Source organism: Lutra lutra, chromosome 12 (assembly GCF_902655055.1).
Source record: "Lutra lutra chromosome 12, mLutLut1.2, whole genome shotgun sequence".
NCBI lineage: Eukaryota > Metazoa > Chordata > Mammalia > Carnivora > Mustelidae > Lutra > Lutra lutra.
The window spans coordinates 90805971-90831346 of NC_062289.1; the positions used below are offsets into that span (position 1 = coordinate 90805971).

The following is a 25376-nucleotide window of genomic DNA, read 5'->3' on the forward strand; positions in this document are numbered from 1 at the left end:
TTAGAAAGCTTTAAGTAATAGCACTGAGAAGCCATGTGTGTTTAGGTGACAAATGGGGACACCTAAACTGTCTCTTTAGTACATGGTTTTAACTAGTGAAAAAAATCGCTATAGCCCTGGAAAGATTTTCAGAGGCATGAGGCACTTTTCTTCTGACATTTCTCTCTCTCCCTAAACTCTAGCTTTTCAGAGGTGGGGGGTGCACTTGAGCATAATTGCAAGGATTTCTTTGCCTGATACGTGTGCTGTCTGGTTGCATTGTCCCATTTTTATGTAGGTGGTGTTAGGACTCTGAGCCATAAGCAGGCAGTCCCCAACGCAAACGGACTTAAGAAGCCCGAACTGCAGTCTACTGATGAATGTACCTAAAGATTCCAGGTGTGGGTGCTTCAATCATGCAACTAGAAGTCTCTGCGTATCCTTATCCTGCTTTCCTTTTGTTTTTTATTCCCAGGCACACCTCCCCCACCTCCCACCTTTGGGATGAAATGGCTACCAGCAACTCCAGTCTTTTTTTCTTCTTTCTTTCTCTCTCTCTCCCCTTCTTTCTTTTTAAGCTTTTTGAGAGCGAGAGAGTGAGTGGGGTTGTGGGGCAGCGGGAGAAGCAAACTCCCTGTGGAGCAGGACTCTATCCCAGGACCCTGGGATCATGACCTGAGCTGAAGGCAGATGCTTAACTGACTGTGGCACCAAGGTGCCCTCCAGTCTTACTTTCTCTTGCTTCCAACCAGGAGAAAGAACATCTGTTCTCTGCCGCAGAAGGTATGAACTTAAATTCCCATTGGTCCGGACTGGGTCATGTGTTCATCCTCTGGCCAGTCACTGACTCAGGTTGGCCAGGCTTGTATCCACTCCCACTCCTGATAAGGGGGAAGGCCTTAGCCTCATTAAACCGAGGCCATGGAGAGTAGGAGTGGGGTGGTTTCCTAAAAGTAGAGGGAGTGGGTATTGGGCAGGAAATGACAGAAACAGCAGATGTCCACCTTAGGTGGGTGTCTGAAGCAACCTAACTATGGGATTGTGTGTGTTTTGTGATCATCAACCACATTTTTTTTTAAAAGATTTTACTTGACACACAGAGATCACAAGTAGGCAGAGAGGCAGGCAGAGAGAGAGGGGGGGAAGCAGGCTCCCCGCTGAGCAGAGAGCCCGACACAGGGCTCGATCCCAGAACCCCGAGATCATGACCTGAGCCGAAGGCAGAGGCTCAGCCCACTGAGCCACCCAGGCGCCCCATCACCAACCATACTTATTGATTAGCTGGGTGCTGGGGAATCGTAGTAAACAGAATGGACATAGTCCCTGACCTCAGAAACCCACAGTCCTGCTTCTTTTAACTGAAAGGATGACATTAATGGAAGCACAATAGCTCCTAGTTAGGAGTCTAGGCTCTGGAGTCAGGGAGACTCAAGTTTAAATTTGAGACCCTGCTTAACTAGCTGTTTGACCTCGGGCAAGTGGACTTATCCTACCTTACTCATCAAATGAGGATGATGCTAATGCCTATCTTGAAATAAAGCACGGAATGTTCCTAGCACAAAGCCTGGCATACAGTAAGCAGCCAATAAATTAAAACTGGTCGTATTCTTATTAGTATTGCAGAGAGTTCACTATACGCACTTCCTCTTTGCTAAGACTTATCACTGATAAGCCCCTTGCTCCCCTACTCCTGGGATTGGGAGTCTCTGGAGGACAGGGTCTCTGGTCTTTCTCCTGCACTCCTACTGTAGCATTCCGTGCAGTAGGGGCCCCACCCACATTTGTGGAGTTGAGACAGGCGGAATTACTGCTCCCAACAGTAGTGTTATAAAGTGGCTCCATGGTTGTTACAACTCCTGGCAACATTGAGACTTCCTTCCAGTTAGGATTTGGGTTTTTCGGACTGATAAAGTTTTATTGGTGCTGACTAATATGCATTGTACATTATGTCAGTATTTAATTTGTCGGAACCTACATTTGTGCTGTCAACAGGGCCAATTTGATGGTATAGCTTACTTCTGTTTTTAAGTTAGAAATGACTGTTCCTAAGTTAGAAATGAGTGAGGAAACTTGCTCATATGAACTACAGCAAACAGAATTAAATGTGAGCTCATGAACTGGTCTAACTGGGTCAACTTCCCTTCCTCTTTGCTGTCCTCTGCCTTCTCTTTAATGCGCAACTTGAAATCGTCTCTAGCTCAGAGTTCTTTTCCTTCTTCCTTTGCCTCAGTGGAAAAGTTCTTACTATCAGGGCAATTCATTTTTTCCTGTAATGAATTAGCAGGTCTCTACTTAGGCACCTTTCGAAATGCTGTGTATACCATGACATTGTAACTTAAGACATCATCACTTTGTTGGAAGGTTCTGCTGGTTGAAGCAGCTTGGGCTTCATTCATTTCACAAATATGATTAAATGGCTTCTTAGTGGCAGGCACTGTTCTAGGCACTGAGGATACAGCAGCGAACTAAACAAAACAGAGCCGTGCCCTTACAGAACTACCATCCTGGAGAGCGGTAGACCATGAACAAGTGATCGCCAGGTAATGGTCTGGAGGAGAATAAGGCTGGTGGAAGGGATGGAGTGTGTATGTGTTGGGCGAGAGGCTGTAATTTTAAATAGCGCTGTTCGAGAAGGTCTTCGTGGAAGGAGATGAGGGAGCAAGTATGCAGAGATCTGGGGAAGGGGGTTCTAGGCAAAGAACAGCAAATGTGCCGATTCCGTGCTGTCTGGGGCTTGGGGGCCTTTGTGACTGATGTGATTTAAAATTCTTAATTTTTTTTTTTAAGATTTTATTTATTTATTTGACACACAGAGAGGTCACAAGTAGGCAGAGAGGCAGGCAGAGAGAGACAGGGAAGCAGGCTTCCTGCTGAGCAGAGAGCCCGATGCAGGGCTAGATCCCAGGACCCTGGGATCAGGACCTGAGCCGAAGGCAGAGGATTAACCCACTGAGCCACCCAGGCGCCCCTAAAATTCTTAATTCTTTTTAAACAAGCCCCCCCCCCTTTTGTTTTACACGAGGCTCCACAAATTATATAGCTGATCCTAATGGTAGGAATGTGGAGTGTTTAGGACCCTTGATGTGAAAGGGTCATACTCACACTGGTCCAGGCTTCTGACTCGGGAGCACCTCCCTCACTTGACATACCTCCTTTCCAGGTCCTTGAACTCTGATCCATTTAAACTAAAAGGGACTTCAAAGGCAGAGGGCCAGCCTCTTCTGCTTCACACCAGCGTCTTTCACTGCCACACCCAGCACTCACTCCCAGTCCTTTAGATTGGCATTTTCTGCCTCCATTCTTTGCCAGGGTGCCCAGTGCAATCCCACCAGTAGGTGGTGGATGAGAATGGTTCTTGAAATGGGAAAGCCTGTTTTTTTGTTTTTAATTTTTAAATTTTTTAATTAACATAATGTATTATTAGCCCCAGGGGTACAGGTCTGTGAATCGCCAGGTGTACACACTTCACAGCACTCACCATAGCACACACCCTCCCTAATGTCCGTAACCCCACCACCCTCTCCCTAACCCCCTCCCCCCAGCAACCCTCAGTTTGTTTTGTAAGATTAAGAGTTTCTTATGGTTTGTCTCCCTCCCGATCCCATCTTGTTTCATTTATTCTTTTCCTACCCCCCAAACCCCCCACGTTGCATCTCCACTTTCTCATATCAGGGAGATTGTATGATAGTTGTCTTTCTCTGATTGACTTATTTCGCTCAGCATAATACCCTCTGGTTCCATCCACGTCGTTGCAAATGGCAAGATTTCATTTCTTTTGATGACTGCATAGTATTCCATTGTAGATATACACACACCACGTTTTCTCTATCCACTCATCTGTTGATGGACATCTAGGTTCTTTCCATAGTTTGGCTCTTGTGGACATTGCTGCTATAAACATTCGGGTGCACGTGCCCCTTTGGATCACTACATTTTTTAGGGTAAATACCCAGTAATGCAATTGCTGGGTTGTAGGGTAGCTCTATTCTCAACTTTTTGAGGAACCTCTATGCTGTTTTCCAGAGTGGTTGTGCCACCTTGCATTCCCACCTGAAAAGCCTGTTTTAAAAACAAAAAGTGATGCCTGGGTGGCTCAGTGGGTTGAGCATCTGCCTTCGGCTCAGGTCATGATCTCAGGGTCCTGGGATTGAGTACTGCATGGGGGAGCCTGCTCTGCCTCCCAGTCTCCAAGCCTGAGCTCCCTCTTTCTCTCTGACAAGTAAACAGATATAATCTTAAAAAAAAAAAAAAAATCCCGTGCACATTTAGTGTACATCTGCTGTGTGCAAGGCACTGTGTTGGTTAGATTGTGTAGTGTTACATCATCCAATCATGCAATCAACAGAAACTGACTAAAAACTTCTTGCTTTTTCTCATCACAAGGCACAGGGATTAGGTCAAATGCGAAGAGATAACTTGGCTTTTTGTGGACTATTTTAGAGCTGAACCACTCTTCATAGCATTGCCTCTCTGCAGAAATGATTTCCAAGTTCTAAATATCTGACTTACTAATGAACTTTGGAATACGTTAGGGGACCATGTATGTTGCATTTTGTAGTCTCCCATCTTTATGCTGTTTTAGATGACAAACTTCTCTCTAGGAAAGATTTTAGTTCCTTGGGTGTAGACATAATTTTTTTTTAAAAAGATTTTATTTATTTATTTGACAGATCACAAGTAGGCAGAGAGGCAGGCAGAGAGAGAGAGGAGGAAGCAGGCTCCCCGCTGAGCAGAGAGCCGGATGCAGGGATCAATCCCAGGACCCCGGGACCTTGACCTGAGCCTAAGGCAGGGGCCCTAGCCCACTGAGCCACCTAGGCGCCCCTAGACATAATTTCTTACACATTTTCCAACAGCACCTCTTCTCCCTGTGGGATCTGGAATGGCCCTGATTTCAGATCGTGTTTTGAACATAGAACACCTTATTTCAAAAATGTTTTGAGTTTTTTTGGTGTGTGTGAAATATCACTTACTGTAAAAATACTTAGGGAATTCAGAAGAAAAAAATTGTTGTAATGCCATTAGTCAGAGGCTGAGCTGTTAACGTTTTGGTGTTCTTCTGTCATCTTTTTTTTAAAGTTTTTTTTTGTTGTTTTTTTATTTGACAGAGATCACAAGTAGGCAGAGAGGCAGGCAGAGTCGTTCCCCCCCCCCCCCCCCCCCCCGCCATGCGGGGCTCGATCCCAGGACCCTGGGATCATGACCCAAGCCTAAGGCAGAGGCTTTAACCCACTCAGCCTCCCAGGTCCCCCTTCTGTCATCTTTTTAAAAAATACCTGTTTTGAGATAAATTTCGGATTGTGAATGAATCCATATTTATCTTGAGTGTTTCAGACCCCGCTTCCATCAACCAGTTTTTTTTTTCCTCAAGACTCAGGTGAAACTGGAATTTTTTCTGATTGAGATGTGGACCTTCCCTTATCACATTGGTTACTTTTTTTCCCTGCCACCTCCCAACCACTGGTAGCAACCGGAAAGGTCATTTACAGGCGTCTGGAACTTGATTTGTTAGGGATCGGCAATCATTTTGGAGGTTAGATGTAATTCGAAGGGCATAATGATTTGAAAGAGCCTTCTGCTCTGTTCCGCTTTTGTAGTATGTTAAGAAAATTGAGATAAATTCCTTCACAAAATGGTCTCCTTTCAGCCAGATTTAGCAGAAATACTATTGCATGTCTATTGTAAGTTTGAGGTGCCTTTCTCGGTTTTTTAAAACAACACCTAGAGAGAGCTTTCATGTTCCCTTTGCCCAGGAGATGTACATTGGGAACAAACCTTGAGGCCGTTTCTTCACTTTTCACTGATTTGGCTCTTAGTAATTATCCCTTCTTCTACTAAACAAGAGAAGACAGATTAAATTTCTAACAGTAAGGCACAAAACCAATCCATTTACAGAATTAGTCTTACATTAGCACATAGGAGTACAAATCAGCCTCCCTGGGGATGGATCCATTTGCAATTTCTTTTAGCATTTTTGGAGTAAGTCCAGCAGACTTTGGGAAAATCTAGTATTCACTGACTTTGAATTAACAAAGTAACATGACCTCTTTGTGGGGTTTGTGTGGTGTTTTTCGTTGTTTTTTTGTTGTCGTTGGTTTTGGTTTTGTTTTGTTTTGCCTCTTTTCTTAATTCACCTATGATTTAGGGTTGTGGTTCTGCATTTCTAGTGTGCCTGAAGATCCCTGAGGAAGAGATGCTTGAGCCCCACCCCTGGAAATTTGGGGTAACAGGCAATTGGGGACTTTTTTTTTAAACTCTACAGATGGTCTTGATATATAATATGGGACAAGAGCCCCCATCGTGGTAAGGAATCATATTGGAGCCATTGAAAAATGAAAAGCCAGGTAGTATTTTATCAAAATGGTGTTTCTCCTCACCTTTGAAGCCATGTTAATACTTTTAATGTCTTGGTTTTCCGTAGCATTATTAGCCAGTCTCACAATTCTTGGGCTATAAAATTGGTACAAAGTGATTCTCTAAGTATAGTCTTACTGATATTTTTGTAGTGTGACCAGGTTTTCCTATGTTACTGTTTCCAGTGTCTTTAGTTTCCTTCCTTCATTCTTGGAATTTGTTTCTGAATCGTCCACCTCTCCATTTCCATGTCTTTAAATCCATAGAAATCAGAACTGGTTCATGTAGCCTGGAACTTTTCAGATGGCTGTGTGCTTCAGAGTGGCCTAGGTGGAACTCCGATAGCACCCTTTAGATGATAAGGCACTTCTCCACACACTTGCGCTGGGTAATATTGCTTACTTCTGTTTATGAGCTGTGAGAAGGGCCAGGTGGGAGTGCTCAAGCCCCACTGTTAGCATGTGCGTGGTTACTGGGCTAGCACCTCTGTCCAGGATGTGGCTCCACATCCTTGTCAAATCCTGGGTACCTGTAAAAGAATTACATTTCCACCCCAGGGTCAAGTATGCTCATAACGCTCTTTTATAAGGTATTTCTCAAGTGATCCATTACTAATAACAAAGTGAAGTTTATGAATGACTTATTTAACTTTGATTCTACTTTGTTCTGTCTCTTGGTTTAATAATGTCATTCTAACATCATTCCACCTCCTTGAGTGGAGGAAAGGGAAGTAGGTTAGCTAGAGCTAGACTCCTGTGTCCAGAGTTGCACATCAGAATCTTTGGGAATGTGTTGAATATAGGACTGTCTTGTATCACATCTCTTGCTTCAGAAAATCAGGTTGGATTTTTCATGAAACAGACTCTGGGATGAAGTTTTGCCAGCACGTGGTTTAGCAGTTTGGCCTTCCCGAGAAGTCCTGAATTGAGGCGCCAGGGACAAGCCTCTGTACCTAGGTATTGACTAGTCACTGGATGCGGGCTGCCCTCCAGTGGGGGTGTGACTTTGGATGAGGCAGCTTGTTTGACCGGGGTAGTGCTTAGGAAGGGGTGAGCCCATCGGCCAAGAGCAGGCCACATTCTGAGCATCTGGGGAGGTGAGTGTCATGGACCCAGAGGGGGAATCTGAGTGATCCACTGCAGCATCGACTGTAAGAACCAGTGATCACAAGTCTTGCCAAAGAGATTCCAAGTGTGCAACGTGAAACTTCAGCCTTCCGTTTCCTGACCTTGTGGGTCTACATAGGTCTAAAGATGTGGACCTTCCCTTATCACATTGGCTACTTTTTTTCCTTGCCACTCCCCAACCACTGGTAGCAACCGTAAAGGTCATTTACAGGAGTCTGGAACTTGATTTGTTAGGGATCGGCAATCATTTTGGAGGTTAGATATAATTCGAAGGGCATAATGATTTGAAAGTTTGGCTTTGTAATGTTGGTGTTTACATAATTCAATGCTTTGAAACCATTGTCCCCCAAAACTGACAAATTCTCAAGACTCATCACAACTGGTACATTAACAATGAGACCAGCATGGCATTTGAGATCAGTTGTTGGTATGGGAACCATAACACCCCTGACTGGTCATTTGCACTCTGGTGGCTCCCTCCTTTTCCTTCACTGTGCACTAGAGCAATCCTTTTTTAGTTGTTATCATGGTGTAACATCTTAAAATTGCTGATTCTCTTTGAACGGTTCTCTTGAAAAAGATCCTATGGTATGGACACTCCCATTGTTCAGACTCCTGAGTGACTTTGCCTCCACCGTGCCATCCCCTCTCTGCTGTCGCCAGCTGTCCTCTGCTTATGGTAGGACGGGGGAGACCAGTCTCTCTGTAAACAAGCTGATAGAGGAGTCACCTGGAATGTGGACCTAATCATCAAATTTGTTGAAGGGGAAAAAGGGAGCCAAAGTGCCACTCCAGGAAAGAATATAGCAGTATCGATAGTTATTGTGTGCTATGCCCTGGTACTTGCCCCATACCCTCTCCGTGTATTTCATTTTATTCTTGTAACTGCCCTATGGGTATGCTCTCTCTTTTATAGATGAGGAAGCCGAGGCCCAGAGGTATTTAGCCTGTTCACAGTCAGGTGGCGGAACAGGATTATCCGTTTGAACCTTTGTTCTGAACCTTCATCCCAGAGGTCATGGTGGTTGGGATCAAAAAGGGTGGTGGCAGGGGTGTGCTTCTGTTGTGGTTCTGCTGCACTGTGTTCCACATTGCAGAGAATCTGCTGTCTGAATGGGCAAAAGAGGGAAGGCTGCTGCCACCACACGTCTGGTGACTTTTCTACAGCAGAGTAACTCAAAATAAAGGTGATTTCTCTTGCTTTGTTACAGTAGTGCCGTCCAGAAACCAGTTAACAGTCCTAAAGCGGGGACTGATTGAAGAAAGCAGTGCCTGCTGTCTCTAACAGTGTAGAAGCTAGATCTGAGTTCACTTTGCACGAGTGTAAGCTTTTCTTTGCTTGAAAAGAAGGAATGTTCTTCTCTTATTTCTCTACCAAGCAGGTAAAATAGACTTTTTCACCTCACCCTAGTCAAATAATCCAAAAGAGAAAGCAGAAGGAAGTCCAAGGTCACAAACGATAGTCTGGTATTGTGTGTGACTTTCCTCAGCTGGTGGTGGGTGACACCACTCTCCCCTCACCGTGGTTGCGTTAAGGAGTCTCAGGTCATATCTGGGCCAAGTAAGAAAGTGCTGCCTCTTTTCCTCCGTGAATGAAGCCAGTTAGTTGTAAGAGGTGACCTAGCCTGACACTAGACTAAGACTTTCCGTTATTTTTTGGGGCAGGGACCCCTTTGCCTTCTGATTACACTTGCAGATTTTTTTTGTCCCACCCCCCCCCCCCCACCACGACCAACCTTTCTTTGCCGATTTAACATTCTGTACTGTCTTTGCCCACAGAGAACTGTCAACTCTTGCTCTTTTTCCCTCCAGAGATCCCTTTTGGCTCTCATACTTAGCCTCGCGCTGTTTTTGCAAAGTTGAATACATCTCCTTCTTATGCCTTGCTTTATCTTCTTAGCTCTGAGACTCCTAGATGAATAGAAAAATGATTCCAGAAAAATCTTTACCTGGATCTTGGTAGGTGATAAATCAGTGTATACGCTCTCTTAAGAATGCTGAGACTAGGGGGTCCTGGGTGGCTCAGTGGGTTAAGACTCTGCCTTCGGCTCAGGTCATGATCTCAGGGTCCTGGGATCGAGCCCCGCGTTGGCTTTTCTGCTCAGCAGGAAGCCTACTTCTCCCCACTCTCTCTACCTGCCTCTCTGCCTACTTGTGATCTCTGTCTGTCAAATAAATAAATAAAATCTTTAAAAAAAAAAGAATGCTGAGACTATTTTCAATTTTCAGACTGCAGCCTTGTGGTATAAGACTGTTGTATATGGGTGGTGAATTAATAATTTGCTTGCAACCTATAAGTCACTGATGTCAGCCAAAGCTTATTAAAAATGAATTTTACTGAGGAAGTTCCATGGAGACAAACAGCCTGCTTTCCCTAACTTTGCAGGAATCCGTGCAAAAGGGAGCTTTAGCAGGTGGATTTGGGAACAGAGGGGCACATATACACACTTGGCTTTCTTTCTGCTTCGCACTCCTGTTTCTTTGTGCAACCAGGATCGTCATGACAGCCTTATCTCTCCAATAAAGCCTGTTACCTCATCCCTAATTGCTTATCCAAAGGCAGGCAAGCTCTAATTTCTCCACATTAATAAATGACACCGAAGAAGAACTGCTTTGTTTGCACTGGCTCACTCAGGTTAACCAGTGTGGGCCCCCGAGTGCATCAGGAAACCTTGTGTTTCTGCAGCGGCCAAGGGGAGGTGGTGCTCACCTCATTCGAAAGCAGCGTTTCGTTTGTTTACTTCTTGCTCATCTTCATCGCCATGTTCTTTTCCTGATGAAAACACTTTAGTGACCTAGGTCAGCATTTCTCTGGCTGTGGGGGCTCACTGACCTCCCAGGCTGGGTGTGGGAGGAGTTGCCCTGGGGGAACCAATGGCCCTCTGACTTCAAGGCTCACTTTCTTAGCTGCCCACCACTCCGCTTTCCTCAAAGGCCAAGAAGCTTTCCGCAGCCTTTGCGCTGCTTCCTGTGGCGTACCCCAGATTGTGGTCTGGCGCCCCTGCTGCTCTTCAAAGTGTTATGGGAAACAGTCTTGTGGATTTTCTGAGTGGATGTGAGGAGGGTGGGCTTGGGGCAGGGAGAATTTGGAGTGGCTCTCGGGTTCTGTGACTGCTCCGAGGAGTCGTGAGAATGCGGGGCTCCTCCTGGGACAACAGCATCTCTCTCGTTCCCGCCCAAGAATATCTTTTGCCCTTTGAAGGAGCATTTTCTTACCTCCGAATTATAAACTTACTTCCCTTTTCTCTTTGTCTTCAGAATGAAATGGATGATGTGCCCTTCTTTGATATCCAACTGCCTTATGAACTGGCGATCAATATATTTCAGTATCTGGACAGGAAAGAACTAGGAAGGTGTGCACAGGTAAGTGATTAGTAAACTAACATTCCAGATTTCCTTCCACTTGTAACGCAAGAAGTAGGCAGCTCTTGGGTAACAGAGATGGATTTGTCAGAATGGCAAAGTTTAAAGAATTAATGAAGTGGATGGCAACTTTCCTTGAGGGAAAGCAACCGTGAACTGGAAGGATTGGGTTCTATAGCACCACTTGGTGTTTATCTCCTTGTGGCCGTCTGTTCAAGAGCTCTGTTCTCCCTGCCCATCTGAGTTACGGTCGCCCTGTGGCCGACAGCTCTGCTCGGCCTTTATAGAGCTAGCCAGAGCTGTTAATGTCCTCAGCATTAATGCAAAGATGCCAGCCCTTGGTTAAATCAAGCCGGTCGTTAGGTGGGGAGCTGAGGGTCAGCCTGGGGACAAAACAGTGAAGTCATGTGTTACGCGTATTGTCCAAATGACCCTTTAAAGACAAGAATTCCACTCAATGAGGTGCGAGGCACGTGAGAACAGACACCCCCTGAGGGAATTGCAGATCTGTGTTCCCCATCTACTGCTTGTTCTGGGGCATATGCCCATGGGGCAGCATGGTGGCACATACCGTCCAGGCCACACTTGACTGTGTACATGTATCACAGGAGATCTTGATAAAATGCAAATTTGGACTCAGGAGGTCTGGGGTAGGGCCCGATATTCTGCATTTCTAACCAGGTAATACCTGTGTGGCTTTGACCACACTTTGAGGAGCAAGGGTTTATCCCATTAAATTAAGTCTCTTTTTCACTTCTTTTTGGTAAAGAGTATAATGGGTGAAGTGTATAATTTCTCATAAGTTGAATGTATGATTGCTGACCTTTTGGTTTTTATGGATACCTGTATTCCCCAGAGGAGACTAGAGTATTCATTGTCTATAACTCCCAAAGACTTAATTTGTCTAGTGGCTACCATTTCCTGTCCCCGGATTCCAGACTGCCTTTTACACAAGTGTCTACATCTTAAAGGAAAGGGATCAGTAAAATGGAATGGTACCAGAACTGTGTACTAAAATTCTAGGGGGGCCTGACTGGCTCAGTCAGAGGAGCCTGCAACTCTTGATCTTGGGGTTGTGAGTGTAAGCCCCAGGTTGGGTATAGAGATTACTCAAATAAATATAAAAAATTTGTTGAAAATTTTAAAAAATGTGAAGTTAAAAAGATTAAGACGGTTTGAGAGGTACAAACTGTAGCCAAATGTAGACTCTAGAGCTTGCTACCTCTGGCAGTTCAATGAAGTCACACAAAATACAGGACAATTTTAAAAAGTTTCTGGTTTTGGGACGCCTGGGTGGCTCAGTTGGTTAAGCAGCTGCCTTCGGCTCAGGTCATGATCCCAGCGTCCTGGGATCGAGTCCCACATCGGGCTCCTTGTTCTGTGGGGCGCCTGCTTCTCCCTCTGCCTGCCACTCTGTCTGCCTCTGCTCGCTCTTTCTCTCTCTCTTTCTGACAAATAAATAAAATCTTTAAAAAAAAAAAAAGTTTCTGGTTTTATACTATATGAAGCCGTTTGCTTAGTCAAAATTTTCTACCTAGATAGGAATTTGAAAGAGCTTTTAGTATTTTTTTTATTTTTTCAGGTTTTATTTATTTATTTGACGGAGGAAGCACAAGCAGGGGGAGCAGCAGGGAGCCCGACACAGGGCTTGATCCCAGAACCCTGGGATCATGACCTGAGCCAAAAGCAGACGCTTAACTGACTGAGCCACCCAGGTGCCCCAAGTTTTTAGTATTCTTGATTGCCACAATATTAAGTGGGGGTGTTAGCAAGTATTTTTTAATACTTGCAGAGTCTGGAGTCTTCAAGAAATAATGGAAAGAATTATTCTAAGGCTAAAATTCACTAAATAAAAATGTACTGAAATGTAAACCGTGCTCAGAGCCTATCAAGTGCATTAAGCAAGAGTACCTATATTGTCTTCTTCTTTCCCTTGGAAATTGGATTTGTTCTATTCTAACTTTACACTTTGGCCCTGTTCCCAAGAGTCGAAAACAAGGGTATAGCTAAATGAGTCCAATTCCTGGATTTCAGCCTGATGCTGTTAGCCGGAGTCTTGGAACAGGGTCTAATAGCTAGCTGCTTTCCACAAAGTCAGCATTAGATGATAAAATCTTCATTCTTGATAGGGAGCTGCTGTTTAAGGAATCCTTTCTTTTTGCTCTCCTGCTTTGTAGAGGGCCATGTGGCTTTCACATCTGCTGCTGGTTTTCTCATCCAAAGAGTTTATCAGTGAAAGATAGGATCTAGTGGAAGGAGAGATCCCCCTTTTGGTATAAGGGGGCTGCATTTCAGGATAGATTGGTCATGCTGGTGAGATTATTCTGCAGGTGTGAACGGTTTAATTTGCAACACAGTGGTCCAATTGTCCACCAGAATTTTTCCCTCTTTGGCCAGTTGGATTTGTTTTTTGTTTTTCGTTTCAGCCTAATTTTTAGAGCACACATATAAGCATGAAAATATTCTTAAACAGAACCCCTAAGGTGGCTCTGATCTATGAAGCCAGGATTTTTTTTTTTTTTTTAATAGTGCCTTTGCATGAAGAAGACAATGGATGGCTGGTAATGCTTAGAATTGGCTTTGTTTTTTCAAGCATTAAAGTACAAGCACCACGTAATAGAAATCAGTAGCATTTTCATTTGTTTCTTGTGGTGTTTTTACTTTTAAAACCGGGGAAAAAGTCCTTCTGTTGAGTGAAATGTCCTGCTGCTGTATGATTTGATTTTTAGAGGGGGCTTGCTCTGTCTGTCCCTCTGTCTCTCTTTTCTCTTTTAATCAAGCCGCCTTGGGATTTTAGTGAAATTGGGCCAGTTATAGTAGAATTGGCACCATGAACTATATGTGTGCCCTGGAGAAAACTTGTTTGCTTAGATCTTTATGCCAAATTGGTAACTGACTAACAGTAAGGAACCTGGATTGGGAAGGACTTCTTGAGATTTAATTATGCCACAAAGTATGCTGGAGAAGTGATTTTACTCTTTGTCTCCTTTCTGCATCCCTTTGTTTTCTGCTTTGTAGGTTTTAAGCTTTCAGAACTAAAGTCCCACTGCATTTGTTTGTGATCCTTGTGTACTTTTGATGCTGACCTTCCTAGCTCCTTGCTATGGATAGTTGTCTCTTGCGGGATTTACTGTCCCTGTGGGAATGTTTCATGCTGAAATGTCTTAAAAAACAGTGTCGCTTTTAGTAAGCAAAGTTATGTATTGGGCGATTCATTGAACAGCTTTATCATTTTGCTACTTATATTTTTATGGTTTTGTTGTGTGTATGCCCATGGAGTTCCTGGTACTCTAAAAGACAATGTTTTTAAGCAGATAACAATTACAAAATTGTTGAGTTCAAACTTACAATTTTTTTTTAATTGGAAGAGTAAGTCTGCTGTTATATTACAATAGGAATTGTAATTCTGAGAAGTAATGGTTTTAGGATTTACTAAGAGTAATTTTAAAACCTTAAAAAATAATTATAAATTCATGGGTAGTTGCAAAAGATAGTCTGGAGAGGTCCTGTGTTCTCTTCTCCCGGTTCTCTCATTTGGCAATATCTTGGGTACAGAGTAATATCAAAGCCAGGGAACCGACATTAGTACAGTCCATAGAGCTTAACTCTGATTTCATCAGCTTTACATACATTTATTTTGAATGTATTTAGTTCTGCCCAGTTTTACCACAGGTGTGGATTTATGTGGCCACACAGTAAAAGTACACAACATTCATCACAAGGATCTTTTGTGCTCCCTCTTATGGGCTGGCCATCTCTGCCCCTACCCCATCCCTAGTCCCTCGCAACCACCAGTCTGTTTTCATCTCTATAATTTTGTCTTATTTTAATTTTCATTTGTTTCACATTTTATGTCTGTTTCCTAAAGTATAACTTTAGAAATCTAGCTGTATAGGTAACAGTGTCACATTTTTCAAGTAAGAAGTAGAAAAATGTGCATAAAGGAAGCAATGAAGAAAAATGGGGTAGAGCTGGAGGTTAAAAACTTAAGATGTATGGTAAAATTGACAAACAAGGAGTAGGTATTACCAAAATAAATCTGTAACTAAAGCCCACTATATTAGATTATGATTTTTTTTTTTTTTTTTTTTTTTTTTTAGAGTAGGCTCCATTTGTGTACAGCCCAACGCAGGGCTTGAACTCACAACCCTGAGCTCAAGACCTGAGCTTGAATCAGAAATCAGATTCAACTGGGCCACCCAGGCACCCCAATATTTCAAGTTTTTAAGTAGGCTCTACTTCCAACATGAAATACAAACCCATGATCCTGAGATCAAGAGTCACTCGCTCTACCCACTGAGCCTCCCGGGTGCCTCTGATAGCTCAGGTTTTAAGGAATATGAGATCTTATGATCTCCAAATAGAAGCAAGTAAAATCTGAGGTTTTATTTAGCTAAAGATCTTCATGAAGTCTTTAAAGTTGGAAATCTCTAGCCAGGTGCTGCTGGAATGACCCCCCCCCCCCCCCCCACCACCAGTAGCCGACCTAACTCTGAAAAGGTAACTGCTGGCAGGGTTCTTTTCATTCTTCTCTCTCTGCTTTGCCACCTGACCCCATCTCCAAGGGAGACACGTGCCTGCTTGGGACTCAGGCATCCTCAGAGGTTTCTTTTTAATTCACCAGCTTGTCATGGCTGCCTCCTTTAAAGGGGGGGTGCGCCTGGGTGGTGCAGTCAGGTTAAGTGTCTGGCTCTTGGTTTGGGCTCAGGTCAGGATCTCAGGATCATGAGATTGAGCCCCACACCGGGCTCCGCTCCGGGTGGGGAGTCTGCTTGAGACTCTCTCTCTGCCTCTCCCTCCAGCCCTCCTGCTCATGTGCCCTTGGTTGCTCCCACGCGTGCGCGCGCGCTCCGATAAATGAATAGATCTTTTTAAAAAACTGAAAAATGGGGTGACAAGAGCAGCCACTCGGGGAGCAAAGATGGGGAGCTAGATGAGAGAAGAATGGCAGCGCCTCAGTAATTATTTGAACGGAGTGCTGGGGGCGTGAGGTTGTTTACACTGCTTGCTTCATTCTTTGTGTGCTCGCAGTGGTCTATCATTAAGAAGTTTACAAGAAGGAAAAACAGCGAAAAGTAGGATTTAGTGAGAACGTCTGAGCCTTTTGAGGGCTGTAGATGCAAGAAGCCGCGCAGTGAAAAGCATTTTGCCGTTTAAGTGTTGAATTTTTAGAAGTTGGACTTTCCACCTCGTTCAGCTATTCACGGGGCCTGCTGCGTGCCGTGCACGAGTCTGGAACAGTGCAGCAGAGAATAGGACATAAACTCCCCTCTCAGAGCTTCCTGTCTGTGCAGGGAGCACCAGTGAAGCAGAGTGTGTTTCAGATGGTAGAAGGTGCTGTGGAGAAACTCGAAGCCCATAGAGGTGATGTGGAAGACTTCACAGAGAGGGTGACCGTTGGGCAAACACCTAACGGAGGGAAGAATGAAGCTACGCAGGTCTTTGGCAGAGGCGAGTAGGAAGCGGAGAGGCCTAGAGGCGGAGCACACCTGTTACGCTTGAGAACTAGCAGAAGGTCAGAGTGCCTAGGATGTGGCAGGTGCAATAATGCCTCTTAGGCAAGAGGTCCATGCCCTAGTCCTCAGAACCTGTGCATATGTTACCTCTTACGGCAATGGGCCTTTGCAGATGTGAGGAAGTTAAGGACCTTGAGATGGGGTGGTTATCATGGATGATCCAAGTGTCTCCATGTAATTACAAAGTTCCTTGTGAGAGGGAGGCTGGAGGTCAAAGCTAAGATGCTGTGTTGCTGGCTTTGAAAATGAAGGAAGGGGCCACAAAGTCAAGGAATGTAATGTGGCCTCCAGAGGCTAGAAAGGAGACAGAAACAGGTTTCCCCCCGAAGCCTCCAGAAGGAATGCAGCCCTGCCACTGTACTTTGGTTTTTAGACTTCTGGTTTCCAGAACCATAAAAAAATACACTTATATTGTTCTTAGCCGCTAAATTTGTGGTAATTTGTTAGAGCATCAATAAGAAACCAATAGAGGTGAGGGTATGAAGAACAGATGGGGAGAAAAGGAAGAAGAAATAGTTAAAATGGGAAAAGGCACTTAAATCCATTAAAAGAACCTAAACTTTTATTCTAAAAGAGGTCGGAAGCCATTCAAGTGTTTTGAGCTGAGAAGTGACAAGGTCTGATTTACCTTTTGAGAGGGATCGTTTGGGCTGCTATGTGGAGACCAGAGCGAAGGGGGACAAGGATGCACCAGGGAGACCAGTGAGAAAGCTACTGAACTAACCCAGACGAGAAGATGGTGGCTTGGAGTGCATTGAATCGAGTCAGGGCTGCTGATGGGGCTGGGTATAGGGAGAGAAAGAGGAGTCAACTGGGACTCCAGGGTATTGGGCTTGAACAACTGGGCCAATGAAATTGTTGTTACTGACAAGAGAAGACAGATGAGAAAGTTTGGGGGGAAGATCAGTAGTGGGCTGTAAGGCTAGAGAAATTTGGGAGCTAGCAGCACATCGTTGGTATGTATATATTTTTATAGATTTATTTCTGAGGAGAGAGAGGGAGAGAGGATCGCAAATAGACACCTTGCTGAGCACGGATCCTGATGTGGGGCTTGATCTCACGACCCTGAGATCATGACCTGAGCTGAAATCAAGAGCTAGACACTTAACTGAGCCACCCAGGTGCCCCACATCATTGGTTTAATTTAAAGCCAGGAAACTGGATAAGGTCATTAGGGAAGTGAGTGTAGATGGAGGGGGACTTAGGATTTGAGCTCTGTCACATCATGGTTGTTAGAGGCCAAGATGAGGAGTTGGAGAAGGCGTTCCCTGTGATGTGGGAAGAAACCCAGAACACATGGTCCCCTGGAACCAAGGGATGACCTTTTCGAGGAAGAAAAAGTGATCAGCGGTATTAAGTGTCACCTTTAGTCAGATAGGACTGAGAATGACCGCCAGGTTTAGCAACTTGGAGATCACTGGTGACCTTAGCCAGAATCCATGGCACGGTTGGGGCGAAAGTGAGCAGAATCGAGAGTGAATGGGGAGAAAGGCAATAAGGAAATCGAGCTAATGAGTGTATGTGGAACTGTCTGTACATGGTATGTCCTCACAAAATAGACTTGATTTGTGAACATGTAACCAGAACAATGAGTGTTTCCCTCTGTTGTGGGCCTCACTGGTAACCCTAATCCAGGCAGAGTTAATAAAGCTAGTTTTGGAGCCAAGGGCTTTTTTTTTTCCCCCTTTTTTTAAATGCTGCAATTCACAGTGGTGCTATAAAGCAAAATACTGGAGACACTTTTATTAGCAAATTCTCACAGCTGAGGCTCACTCAGTGGGGCTCTTACTGGGTAGGGCCGTTCCAATCCTAGTGTATTAAAGAAGGACCATTAGGCCTTTGGAAAATTCAAGCTTATAAACTTGCTAGATTTAATATAATATAAGAAATCAAAACTATTATCTTTCCTTTCAGTGAGATGCTTTTAAATTTGTGAAAATTTATCTAGGTCCTGTTTCTTGTTTTTGTTTTTTTTCCCCCAGGATTATAAGACATTCTTAGAGCCTGTCACTTTTGTGCCCCTTTAAAAGAAGGGGAGAGCAAAGGCACCCTCCCTTTACAGTTTGCCAAAGAAATTGTTGGCACATTTCTGCGTTTAATATCTAATTGTAGGTACAGTCCTGATCCCTTTTTGGAAGTAATTCTCACCTCTAGCTTTTCTGAATCCCTCAAAGAGATGATTGTTTGTTATCCAGGGTTTTAAACTTTATCCTGAATATTGCTTTCTACAGAATAATCCTTGTGATCTAGGGGTTAGCAGTGGGAATGATGCACCGAAACATCAACTTTTTGTTCTCCGTTTTTCATCCCGTTAACCCTGTTATACACATTTCAGATCATGTTATTTAAAGTGACTTGGCATTTTCTTTGAAGCTAATAGAAAAATCTGTTTTCTGCTTCCAGTGTTCTCAAGGTCTAATCTATCTGGGACTTCTTGAACGTCCCACGGAAAAGTGCCTCCGTTTTAAGTGGCTGAGGACTGTATGGTTTAGTACATCTCCTGAAAACTCATCCAGAATGTTTAATTTAATTGGGATCTTCTAGTTTGTAGTCACTGAGCATTGGATTTGGATTTTCTTAAAATGCTGCTGCTGACTGAGTGGCTCCATCTAATAAAAAGCAGCCTGTAGCTGATTTTTAGACTCCCACATTAAAGGTACTGTCCTGTACTTGGGATGGGGCTTGGGATCCGGTATGTAGCTTCCCTGCCCTGGGGGAGAAGGGGGTCGCGCACAAGGTATCTGGCAGGCAGAGGAGAATTGCTTGTCTTCGTGTCCAGCTCTTCACCCGCTCACTGATAGGCCGCGAATGTTCTTTCAGGTTGCGTCTGCAGAGCACTAAGGCTTTTGAGACCGTCCTTAGGAAGAGTTCAGGAGCCAAATAAGTTTGGGGAATGCAGTGTCTCCCGTCCTTCTGAGAGATCAGCAACACCTGGCCAACTATAAAAGCCCTCAGAAGTTCTTCAGCGAAATACCTCTGCTTGTTTTTTTTTTAAGCCAGTGTTCCCCAAATTCATCTGACCATGGAATCCTTTTTTTTAAGGTGACTTATTAGCCCCCTGAGGAGTTGTTCTACTGAGCATGCTTTGGGAAGTGCCGGTCTGTGCAATAATGCCTACCAGTTATATGATCTCTTAGCTACTCTGAGTCTTTCATCCAGTTAACATTTCATGGTTTTTATAAAATTTTACATTTCACGATGTTTACCAAAAAGGCTCCTGGCATCCCAAGATCAGAGTGAGCTGCCCTGGGTTTGGTGAGTACTTTCTGCCCTTGAGGACCCTTTAGGGTCTCTGTGTGTTTGCCCTTCTCTAATACTTTAACCCTCACTTCTGGAGGACTGGTAGGGAAGTGCTCTGCTCTGGAACTGTTTGAGTTGTGCCTGGCTCCATCACCACTGATGTGGGTCTGTTCCTGTCTGCGCTTGATGACTGCCTAGTTCTCAGACTCGCCCTGGCATGGGCAGATGCACAGGCACCACTCATGTCCGGGGCAGGCTCAGCTGCGGCCCAAACATGCCAAAAATCAAACGATGGTGTTCTGTCAAGTCCAAACCAGAGCTCCAGTGTTCCTGAGTCGTCATCCCATTCTTTCTTGCCTGACCACTCGTGATCAGATGAGGGTTTGTTTCCTTGATGCCCTTATGCCTCAGATGGAGAAGTGTGGGATGACAGTGTGGTTAAATGAGTTTGTAACTGATGCTGTGGCCATGCCCGGGGTGGGCTGCTTAATGGATCCATGTCAGCTGAAGGGGGTGGGTGCAGAGAGGGCTCTAGTGGTTTGCCATGGGCTCTGTCCTCAGCTCCATCCTGGTTAACTTTTTTTTTTTTTTTTTTTTTTTTAAATAATTAAGAGGTAGAGGCCCACAGACCATATTTTGCAGATGACTTATCCATGGGAGAAGTAGTTAATGCAAAAGATGACAGAATTGGGGTTTAAAGATGCTCTAAAATGTGGGGGTAGGTACAGAGAGCTGGGGTTTAAAATGGGACTTAAAATTAGATTAAAAAAACTAATAGAGTAGAAGTAAGAAGTGGGACTTTATTTAACTGCAGTTTGTGTTTAAAAAAAAAAAAATAAGAGGGGCGCCTGGGTGGCTCAGTGGGTTAAGCCTCTGCCTTCGGCTCAGGTCATGGTCCCAGGATCCTGGGATTGAGCCCCGCTTCGGGCTCTCTGCTTAGCAGGGAGCCTGCTTCCTCCTCTCTCTGCCTGCCTCTGCCTACTTGTGATCTCTGTCAAATAAATAAGTAAAATCTTAAAAAACAAAAACAAAAACAAAAACAACTAACTAAAGAATGGGGGCACCTGGGTGGCTCAGTCAGTTTTTTGGCTCAGGTCATGATCTCGTGGTTGTGAGATCAAGCCCTGTGTGGAGCTCCAGGCTAAGCGTGGAACCTGCTTAAGATTCTCTCTCTGCCCCTCCCCTATTCTCTCTCTCTCTCTTTCTCTCTCTCTCAATCCCTCCCTCTCTCCTCTCCCCTGCCAAAACAAACAAACAAAACAACTCTGAAGAATGATGGATACCACATTCAGGTTACCCCAACAGGAGGGGAGAGGGTACAGACCTAGAGATGCACAGGGGTTCAAACTTATTAGTAATATCTTATTAAATGGGTGACAAGTCCGTGCATGTTTATAGTACTTTTGTGCCTTAAGTGTTTCATAAACTGTAGAAGCTTTGGTGGATTGTTAATTTAGTTGCCATGATGAGATATTTACAACAATTGAAGCAGCAAATTGGCGTCTGATAAAATTTTTCTGCTCATGACGCTTGAAACCTGCATTTGGAGTGTTGTTTTGTGCTGGGTATCACATTTGAAGAGGGACACTGTATGTGCACAAGTATTAAGGTATGTTCAGAGATAAGGGGTATGGGAACTAGTCTAGTCCTAGGACAGTTAGTTGAGGGAAATGGGTGATATTTAGGCCTGTGAAATGACTAAGGGGAATTAGGACAGTGTCTTCTTGAGAAGACACCTTCTTGAGAAGCTGTCAGGTGGAGGAAGGAATAGAGATTTCTTGAGAAAGGCAAAATTAGGGCCATGGGCGAATCCCTTTAACTAACCAAAGGGAGGAAGCCCTTTCTAAACAGCCAGACGGCTTTGCAGTGGATCGGACTGATTTGGAAGGTCAGCTCAGCTCTCTGCAGAAGCCGCTTACCAACCAGGGCTGCTAGGAGTCGCCCTCCTGTGATGGGAACTGCTCCTGGTTGATCTCCAGGACCCCTCTTACTTCTTCAGTTTCCAAACCATTGAAGACTTGAGCCTGAGTGACACCTTCAGCATGACAGGGTGGCACTTTGGTTCAGCAAAGTGATGGAAGCCTTGCACTTCTTTATGCTACCTGCCCTAACTTCTGATGCTGGGGCTGCCATGCACAGTGTCCATGCCTACAGGGAAGATGACTCTGCTGATGTGATGGCTTGTGGTACCTGGAGCTTGCATGCCCGCAGGAAGCCAGAATTTTCATGTACCATTAGAATGTTCTGTAGATCAGTATTGCTTTGACATACTTTTAGTTGAGTAAGGTATTGTAATAATAATTGTTCTTCGTATACTTTGCTTGAGATGGAAAATCAGAAATTTTGACACTGAAACCATCTGAATTCTTGGATTCTAATTTTTACTTCCCAAAAGCTAACCTCTTTCTGCTGCCATGGAGCAAGTGGAAACCCATTCTAGATTTAATAGAAGTTATTTTTAAAAACACAAGGAAGCTAATGGACTCCTCAAAGTAATTGGAGCAGCAACACTTGTGAGCTACTTGGGGGGGGGGAGTGGCAGAGAGAATCCAGGCAGACTCCCCCCCCCGTTCCGCCCAAAACAGGGAGCCCGATGCAGGGTGCAGTCTCACAACCCGGAGACCATGATCTGAGCCGAAATCAAGAGTCGGGTGTCTAACTGACTGAGCCACTCAGGTGCCCCTGGAGCAGCATGATTTTATAATGAATTTGTGCCTCCTGGAGTGTTGTCAGTGTGATCTGTAGTACTGTGCGACCTATGAGTAAACAATTGTTTGCAGGGTCCTTTTCTTGAGCTCTTTGAGATGCACAACCACTCTGCTGGTGGTGGAGTATGATGATTCACTTTTTAAGGGTGAGAAAACCACTTTCCAAAAGTCAGACTTTGGTGTTGTGATGGACATTTCAGGATGTCTGATTCCTCCCCACCAGTGAGGAGGAAAGAGGCCCATGAAAGCGGCACAGGGAAGCTTAGTGACTTTGTCATTATACCACAGCTAACTAGTGAAAGACTGGACAATAGAATCTGAGGTCTTGGGTTTTGTTTTTTTCACAAGTGTAACTGGTTTTTTTTTTTTTTTTTTTTAATTTAATTTTTATTTTATTTTTTAAAATATTTTATTTATTAGAGTGTACACAATAGAGCATGAGAGAAAGAGAAAGCAGGAGCAGGGGCAGAGGGAGAAGCAGACTCCTTGCTGAGTAGAGAGCACAGGTGGTAGAGAGAGAGAAGCAGGCTACCTATTGAGCGGGGAGCCCGACGCAGGGCTTGATCCCAGGGATCATGCGGGATGATCATGGGGGATCCCTGGGATCATGACCTGAGCCAAAGGCAGACGCTTAACCGACTAAGCCACCCAGGCTCCGTGTAACTGGTTTTCTATTATGCCATCCTGCTTCTTGGATAACGCAGGTGATCTTGAAGCATGTTCCTAAAAACTTGATCAGATCTATATCCATATCACTTTAGGTCTCCTTGGGGACATTATATAAAGGCACTCCACTTTGAACTCTTTTGTACAGTACAGATTTATTTTGAATGTAAAGAACTCTCTTTAATTTTATGTTGTTTGTTAATCTTTGAGAACTGCATGTGGTTCTGGTCCTTGATCCTAGCACCGGGATATCACCTTGATGTTTGTATGTTCAGCTGACCCTGTATTTGAGACAAATTGTATGTGGTCATAAAGTATAACCCTTTTCATACGTTGCTGGATTCAGTTTTGTGTATATTCATCAGGGATATTGGTTTGTAGTTTTCTTGTGCAGTCTTTGGTTTGGGTATCAGAAGTACTGGCTTCGTAGAACGAGTTGAGATATGTTCCCTCTTATATTTTTTAGAAGAGTTTGTGTATTACTGGTTATTCATTAATCTTTTTAAACATTTGGTAGAATTCTTTTAAAATTTCTTTTAATTTAGCTTTAACCACTTTAAAAATTCTTTTTAAACGTCTAGAATTCACCAATGATATCATCTAGGCCTGGGCTTTTCTTTGTGCAGAGTTTTGTTTTGTTTTTTATTAACAGTGTAACCTCTTCACTTGTTACAGAGCTGTTCAGATTTTCTGTTTCTTCATAAGTTAACTTCAGTACTTGGTGTGCTTCTTTTTTTTTTTTTTTTTTTTTTTTTTAAGCATTTGTCCATTTCATCTAGTCTATCTAATTTGTTGGCATATAATTGTTCATAATATTCCTTTATAAAGCTTTTCATTTTTGTGGTTCATAGTGATGGCCTTTCCTTGATTTTAGTAATTTGATTCTCCCCCACCCCCCACCCTTGTCCCCCTCTTTGGTCAATCTAGCTGAAGGTTTGTCAGTTTTGGTCATCTTTTCAAATAACCAGCTTTTATTTGCTCCATTTTCTTTTTATTTCACTCATTTCTGTTGTAATTTTTCTTTCTGCTTGCTTTGGGTTTAGTTTTCTTTTTCTAGCTTAAGTTGTAGGCTAGGCTATGGATTTTAGATTTTTAAAAATATGAGTTTATAGCTATATACTTCCCTCTAAGCACTGCTTTCATTGGGCCTCTTAGGTTTTGTATGTTGCATTTTCATTTTCACTCATTGCAGAGTATTTTCTAGCTTCTTTTGCAACTTCTTTGACCCATTGGTGGTTTGGCTTGCTAACATTTGTTAGTGTGTTCTTTAATTTCCACACATTTGTGAATTTCCCAGATTTCCTTCTGTTATCAGTTTCTGATTCACTTCATTGTGGTCAAAGAACATACTTCATACAATTTTTTAGTTCTTTTGAACTTAGATTTGTTTTATAGCATAGTATGTGGTCTATCCTGGAGAATGCTCCATTGCACTTGAGAATAATGCTCAAATTGTTGAGTAAAATGTTCTATGGATATCTCTTATGTCTAGTTGGTTTATAGTGTTGTTTAATTCTCTTTTTTTAAAGATTTTATTTATTTATTTGACAGACAGAGATCACTAGTAGGCAGAGAGGCAGGCAGAGAGAGAGGGGGAAGCAGGCTCCCTCCTGAACAGGGGCCTGATGCAGGGCTTGACCCCAGGACCTGGGATCATGACCTGAGCTGAGAGCAGAGGCTCTAACCCACTGAGCCACCCAAGTGCCCCTATAGTGTTGTTTAATTCTGTGTGTGTGTGTGTTGTTTAATTCTTATAGTTCCTTGTTGATATTCTACTTACTTATTCTATCCATTATTCAAACTGGGTATTAGAATCTCTTGGTATTGTTGAATTGTCCGTTTCATCCTTTAGTTTTGTCACATTTTGCTTCTTGTATTTGGGGGCTCTGTTTTTAGGTATATAAGTTTATAATGATTAGGTCTTTGTGATAGATTGGCCCTCATTATAAAAATATCCTCTGTCTCTGGTAACCTTTTTTTTCCCCCCCTAAAATTTAAGTGGCATTAGTATATGTACTTCAGCTCTCTTTCAGGTATTGTTTGCATAGTACATATTTTTTCCATCCTTTTAATCTATTAGTGCATGGGAATCTAAAGTATGTATATCTCATGGGTCGTCAGGGTGGCGCAGTTGGTTGAGCATCTGACTCTTGGTTTTGGCTGGGGTCATGAGAATGAGCTTCATAGTGGGCTCCAGGCTCAGCATGGAGTCTGCTTAAGACACTCTCTGCCCACCAACCCCCTCCCCGACAACCCCTAGAGGTCTCTCTCAGATAAAGTAAATGAACCTTTAAAAATAAAAAGTGTGTATGTCTTAGGACACCTGGCTGGCTCAGTCAGCATGCGACTTGATCTCAGGTCACAAGTTTGAGCCCCATGTTGGGTGTAGAGTTTACTTAAAAAAAAAAAAAAAAATGTCTCTT

General features: G+C 43.7%; 1 protein-coding gene across 1 annotated transcript in view; it reads left to right on the forward strand.

The window, feature by feature from the left end:
• FBXW8 (F-box and WD repeat domain containing 8) overlaps positions 1 to 25376 on the forward strand; it is a 127929-nt gene that overhangs the window by 5158 nt on the left and 97395 nt on the right. Inside the window, exon 2 of the mRNA XM_047697737.1 lies at positions 10719 to 10823. Coding sequence (XP_047553693.1) covers positions 10719 to 10823 — 105 coding nt within the window. The remainder of the gene's footprint in view (positions 1 to 10718; positions 10824 to 25376) is intronic.